This window comes from Erythrolamprus reginae, chromosome 3, assembly GCF_031021105.1.
Source record: "Erythrolamprus reginae isolate rEryReg1 chromosome 3, rEryReg1.hap1, whole genome shotgun sequence".
In the NCBI taxonomy this organism is placed as follows: domain Eukaryota; kingdom Metazoa; phylum Chordata; class Lepidosauria; order Squamata; family Dipsadidae; genus Erythrolamprus; species Erythrolamprus reginae.
The window spans coordinates 29,885,763-29,892,921 of NC_091952.1; the positions used below are offsets into that span (position 1 = coordinate 29,885,763).

Genomic DNA, 7,159 nt, shown 5'->3' on the forward strand with positions numbered 1-7,159 from the left:
GCTTCTTGCAATATCTTGGATGGTGAATAATTGGAGATTGGATAACCCTTTGTCTGAAGTGGTGCAGGGTTTCTTGCCTAAGCAGGGTGTGGGACCCATCCAACTTTGTTATTCTATTCTAATCTATCCTGAATAACTCAAAGGCTTGCACACTTTTTCCTGCAATTTTCATTGCAATAAAAAATATTGTCATACTATGTACAATGTTGGATTTTTCCCATGATTGGTACATTGCAGAATCTACTTCCGAGTTAAGATATGCAGGAAATGTGTACAAGTAGCCCACGACTTACAACAGCTCATTTAGTGACCATTCGATGTTATACACTGAAAAAAGCAACTTATGCTATTTTTCATATTTATGACCATTGCAGCATCCTCATGACCACCAGATCAAAATTCAGTTGCTTGGCCAGTGACTCATATTTAGAATAGTTGCAGTGTCCCAGCCAGTGAAGGGCCACACTTAGCTTTTTCTACCGGATTGGTGCGGTACAGGCAGTGGCGGGTGGGTGCACCTCTGGGTGAGATTTTTTTTCTGCGCATGCGCGGAAGCAAAAAACTGGCAAAAAAAAGATATTGACAAAATTGAACGGGTCCAAAGACGGGCTACAAGGATGGTGGAAGGTCTTAAGCATAAAACGTATCAGGAAAGACTTAATGAACTCAATCTGTATAGTCTGGAGGACAGAAGGAAAAGGGGGGACATGATCGAAACATTTAAATATGTTAAAGGGTTAAATAAGGTTCAGGAGGGAAGTGTTTTTAATAGGAAAGTGAACACAAGAACAAGGGGACACAATCTGAAGTTAGTTGGGGGAAGATCAGACACAACATGAGAAAATATTATTTTACTGAAAGAGTAGTAGATCCTTGGAACAAACTTCCAGCAGACGTGGTAGATAAATCCACAGTAACTGAATTTAAACATGCCTGGGATAAACATATATCCATCCTAAGATAAAATACAGAAAATAGTATAAGGACAGACTAGATGGACCATGAGGTCTTTTTCTGCCGTCAGACTTCTATGTTTCTATGTTTCTAAAAATTGCTGAAATCTCACGTGAGGACGCTCACACGTGTGAGATTGCAGCAATTTTCACCGATTTCTTTGCTTTCGTGCATGCGCAGAAGCAAACAAAGCCCAAAAATCGCCAAAGTCTCATGCGTGACATTTTGGCAATTTTTGGCAATTTCTTTGCTTCCACGCATGCACAGAAGTAAAATCTCACGCAAGGATGCGTGGGGGCACAGGTGCATGAAACGGAGATACACAGATGCACAGACATTGCCATTTCCACTACCGGAACAGTGATCCCAGGCACACCGTGAGCAGCTCGCCTGTGGTCCCAGGGTCATGTGATCCTTTTTTGCGACCTTGACAAACAAGATTAATGGGGAAATCGGCTTCAATTAACAACCATGTTAATTGACTTAACAACTGCAGTGATTCGCTTAATAGCTGAGGCAAGAAAGACGGTAAAATGAGGCAAACTTCACTTAGCAACAGAAATTTTGGGTCTCAATTGTGGTCATACGTCGAGGACTACCTGTACATGAAAAAATATGTGTACCTTAATCATGTCCGTTCAGTGTAACAATGTTTGTTTGTTTGTTTGTTTGTTCGTTCATCCATTCATCCATTCATCCATTCATCCATTCATCCATTCATCCATTCATCCATTCATTTATTAATTCATTCATCCATTCATTTATTCATTCATTCTGTCTGTCAGTCAGTCAGTCAGTCAGTCAGTCAATTAGTTAGTTAGTCCAATACATAATTGTAGGTTTCAAAGGATATAATCATAGTAAAATATATCAATAGAAGAATAGAAGAAAAGACATAGGAATAATATGGAAGAAATAATAGAGTTCATAAACGTATACATGTAGCTAGTAGAAATATAAGAGAAATATTAGGACAGGGGACGGAAGGCACGCTGGTGCGCTTATGCACGCCCCTTACTGACCTCTTAGGAACTGGGAGAGGTGAATCATGGATAGTCTAAGGGTAAAGTTTTAGGGGTTAGGTGACGATACTACAGAGTCTGGTAGTGAGTTCCATGCATCAGCTACTCAGTTACTAAAGTCATATTTTTTACACATTTTATGTATTTTGTAACAAAGCTTTTCTTTCCACAGCCACTCCTGAAACTCCCCAACCTTCCCCCCCTGCTGGCTCTGGAGCTGAACACTACAAACTACTTCCGGGGGCCATCGCAACCGTAGCCAAGCAGCCCAGTTCGATCCCTCAGCCCACCATCACAAAGCAGGAAGTCATCTAGCATCCAACCTAGTGAGGAAGAATTGATGACTCACAGACTGCCGCGTGGAGAAACAAACCTCCTTCGTTCTCATCTCAGTCACTCTGGTGGTCAAACAATTCATGGAGCTTTTCCCAGGGCAAAAATGTGCTATTTTTATTATTATTATTATTATTATTATTATTCGGAAATTACACGTGGAAAAAAAAGAAGAAGTGATCTTGACATGCTGCTGTGACAGAATGCTGCAGAACTTACAGATTAGCCTCGATGATCGCTTCACACTTTGCAAAGAGAACCGGATGTCAAACTTCAGATCCGTTGGTGGCTGTTCCAAAAATTGCACTGACTTGCCTGTTTTGCCACTGCCTACTCTCTCCCCCTCCTTCTTTCTCTACAAATCTGCCTTTTTTTCCCCTTTTTTTTAAAAGGCAGCTGACTGGAAAGATAGAAAGAAACCAAGCCCCATTCCTGGAGCATCTCCAAACAGTCCTTGCTGTGACATTATGGGTTACACATTTCCAGAGTCTTACAGGAAGAAGAGAAAGATGCACAGACTCTGACCTTGTTGAAGCTGAAGCATAGTTACCATTTATACTGCCTGCTCAAATGCTTTAGGGCAGTGATGGCGAACCTATGGCACAGGTGCCACAGATGGCACACGGAGCCCTATCTGCTGGCATGTGAGCCTTTGCCCTAGCTCAGCTCCAACGTGCATGTGTGTGCCGGCCAGCTGATTTTTGGCTTGCACAGAGGCTTTGGGAGGGTGTTTTTGGCTTCCAGAGAGCCTTTGGCTCCTGGGGAGGATGAAACATGAGCCTACTTGGGCCACCAGATGTTGGGAAACAGGCCGTTTCTGCCCTCCAGAGGGCCCCCAGGGGTGGGGGAAGCTGTTTTCGCCCTTCCCAGGCATTGAATCGTGGGTGTGGGCACTTGTGCATGCACGATAGTGCAAGCCTATGCTCTTTCGGCCCCCGAGGAAAAAAAGGTTCGCCATCACTGCCTTAGGGGAAATTCTACAAGTAAAATATAGGCTTCTATGTTTCCCCTAGCTCTAGAAGTCTATAACGTTGAATGATGAACCTTTGCTCTCTTCAAGCACTGTTCTTTCAAATGCTACTGATATTTTGTCCATCTGGTAAATTAACAGCTTCTATGGAGAAGCACCCTCATGCTGAACAAAGTATGGCCTTGCTGTATGTAGTTAAGATTCTTTTCCTCTAACAATGCACTGTACCTCTTAGCTTCTTTGTTATCTTCAGGATCTATCCCTCAAGCCTCTGCTTCTGAAGATGTTGTGACTAACAGACAATGACTGATCGTTCCTTTATGCCTTTGTCTAATGCAGCATTCCCCAACCTGTCCAGCTTGACGGCCTTGCATGGGGTGGGAGTGGGGAGAAGGGATGGTTTTACGTGAGGGGCATACGTGCACTTGCATGGACACAGCTTCATTTGTGTGAGCGGTGGGTATGCTCACTGAATGGAGTTGCAAGCGCCAGTGCATACTGCTCAGGCAAATGGGGTTGCGAACCCCAGAGCCCACTGCCTTGCATGAGTGGAACTGCACATGAATAGAGCTACACACTCACCCACCATTGGTGTGACCCAATTCCAAATGGTCCATGACCTAGTTTCTAAAAGGCCTCAGTCCATGGGTTGGAGATCCCTGGTCTAATGGTTTTTAAGAGCACAATGTTGTTTGCTATCAAGTAAAATAGCAATAGCATTTAGACTTATATACTGCTTCTAATGCTTTTACTGCTCTCTAAGCGGCATATTGCCCCCAACAAGCTGGGTCCTCATTTTACCCATCTCAGAAGGATGAAAGGCTGAGTCAACCTTGAACTGGTGGTGAGATTTGAACTGCTGACCTACAGCTAGAAAAGAGGGAGAGCATGCCTCTGTGAAAGTGATCTGTTGGACCTGGGGTTCCCCTTTCTCTGTCCAAGAGAGAATCCCATTCAGTTCTACTCAAGAAAAAAACTGGATCCAAATAGAATTTAGTGATGATGGAAATCACTAGAGGGATTGGCAAGGATTGGTCAGAAAGCTTCGGGGAATGTCCTATCAAATGAACAATGGGCATTTTGTTCCTTTCTATTTACAATGAAGGGACAATAATGAACCTGCACCTGATTTCAGCACTGCCAAACAAGTTGGATCCTAGCTGGACCGACTGTGTTTCTTCACCAGAATTTACAGTTTACAGAAATGGTTCTGTATCAAGTCCTAAGGACATAGTTGGATTGTTATGACATTCACCCAAAGTTTTCTTATAGCTGACAGCTTCCCCAGGGGGCAGACAGAAATAGACCCTGGAATGATTCCTTCTTCAATTATCATTTAACAAACCGGAACATGACATTTAGGAGTTAAAGTTGAAAAAGAACTAAAGCCACTCAGATCTTAAGAGCTCCATGAGTTGCTTAAGGTTACCTTAGGTGAGACCAGTAATCAAATTATTCTTCAGCCATTTCAATTTCTTGGAAAATTGTAGATTTAATTCACATGACAATTCTAAAGAAGCCATAAGATAATTCCACCACCCTTCTCAATGTTTACCTGGTAAAACTGGAGTGGGGATGAATTCAGACTTCCATAATATCCTTGTATAGTTTAACTATTATGCTACCCTGATGCTTGGTTCCAAACATACACACTTAGATTTTAAAATCCTGAACCTGCCTCAAGTAGTTTTTGAGTACCAATGTCAAACTTTGTTCAGGGGGTTAGTTTGTTTCTTTACACAAAACTACTCCAATCCATTTTACTAACTTGATTCCTTCCAAATTTATTGAGACTGCAAACTTCCAGAATTCCTAATCAATCTTCTGGGAGTTTCCATCCAACATGTCTGCGGGGCTCCAGGTTGGGGAAGGCACTCCAAAGTTTTTATCATTTTAGTAATATAATAGGAGGGGTTTGTTTGGAAAGTTTGGTTTTGTGCCTTCAAGACAGTTTTGACTTTGGGACAAATTCCTGCATTTTTCTTGGGAAGATTTTTTGGGAAGTGGTTGGCCATTGCCTCCTTGGTAGGACTGAGAGAGAGAGTCATTGGCCCAAAGTCACTAAAGTGGGACCGGAAATACAATCACCTGGTTTCTATTCTGATGCCTTAACCACTATTGGCTTTGGAAATTGCTATCGTTCTATGTTTGAAGTCCCCAAATACTGCATATTCCCTTATTCTAAACACTACACTGGAATTAAGCAGATCCTAACACTCATTGGTGTCCTTGTCATCCAGAGGTGATCTCCACTTACCTCCGCCATCGGTTTGCATTGTGATGTTTTGCACGCATGCACACAATCTGTTTGCACACGCGTGTTCCATCATGCAATTTGGCTTCCACACATGCTCAGTAGCTGGAATCGGTCCAAAACAGCTGTGCTTCGTGCAGGCAGGAGGGCCCTTTTACAAGCAGTAAAACAGGAAAAACCTTTAAAACAGTAAAAAAGTCACCAAAAATTCCAAAAAAAGATGCCAGCACTGACCAAACTGGATCCATGATGCCATCATCACGTCACCAGCGGGTCGCTAATGGTTCAGACAATGTGAACCGGAGGGATCCCACCCCTGGTGTCATCACATGTGAGTTGAGAAGTCATTCCATGCTACCTCTTTGTTTGAGTAATATTTCCCAGCCTTGCTGTCCTTAAATCTAGACTCAGATCCATCTGCGTGTAAAGTACAGTACATGCCCAGCTATACGATGTTGCCAAAGGTAAACATCTTTTTGGAGCTGTAACTTCATGAACATATTCATCTAGAGTAATTTTATTCTGCTCCCCCAGTGTAGCCTCCAGCCTCAATATTGCTTGATGTGCTCCATTCAAACATCGACCAAGCCCACTTTGCTTAGCTTTTCAAGACCAGCTGAGGTCAACTTAAGGGTTGCTAAGGGTAGACCTCCTACTTTAGTTCAACTGTATTATGGAAATTTGATTACAATTCTAATGTGTTTTTTAAAGAATTAATCTAACTCCTCAGAATTGTTGGGAAGACATTGGTAGAGGGGATGAAGTAGTAGTAACTACAGTTCTCGCTTTTTAAAAAAGTAGATGGATAGTTTGGAGAAACGCTTATTCATGATGAACACAAATACATTTTGTAGAGTCATCTCTTTGTCAGCATGAAAAGGACAGCGAAAGTAATCCCTACTAAAAAGGGCTCAAGTCAGATTCTTACTGGAAATAAGCCAATTTCCTGCTAGTCTACCATCATTATAGGCTGCTGCTTAAGACCAAATCCTTTTATGACTGATACAAAAATAAACACCCTGCCAAACCCAAGTCTAAGTATTGTAATGTTTTCCAAACACGAACTGGTTATGCTATGTAATTTATTATAATAATGGGCTGAATAATTTTTCTTTAAATTATTGTGTAAATAATATTGATTCCATGAAATCATAACATTTTATATGAACAATGTAAATTACAAGACTGCCTCTCCAACTGCCGCAATGTTTTATGTATCAAGGTTGGAGGAAGTTATTTTTGATGTAGATTTATTACATGCCATCTTCTACGACAGTATATTAATTTTTGTTGACCACTGCCTTCCAATGGAAACAGCTGTATTTCCTTATTCATGTTTTAAAAAAATAAATACAAAAATATTTTCTAACCATTCACAAATAGATGTTATTTCTAGGATGAAAGCAAATCAGTTAATGTCAAATACAAGAATTTTAGTTCCTTTATAATTCTTTACTGTTGGTCAGTGTAATATAGTGGAATTATGCAGAAATGGGCTGGATTCACACATATCAAGAATAATTAATTTAGCCATGGTGTTCCAAACAAACCACATTTGGACAGAGTCATCCATGGTAAAATCAAAATCATTTTATGAGATAACAAAATGGGTGGCTTAGCATATAC

General features: G+C 41.3%; 1 protein-coding gene across 3 annotated transcripts in view; it reads left to right on the forward strand.

Annotated features, from left to right (window-relative positions):
• HNF4A (hepatocyte nuclear factor 4 alpha) overlaps positions 1-6,907 on the forward strand; it is a 104,110-nt gene extending 97,203 nt beyond the window's left edge. For all 3 annotated transcript variants that reach the window (XM_070744696.1, XM_070744697.1, XM_070744694.1), the window contains exon 10: positions 2,149-6,907. In XM_070744696.1, the coding sequence (XP_070600797.1) occupies positions 2,149-2,291 (143 nt within the window). In that variant the 3' untranslated portion in view covers positions 2,292-6,907. The remainder of the gene's footprint in view (positions 1-2,148) is intronic.
• Positions 6,908-7,159: the final 252 nt, after the last annotated feature.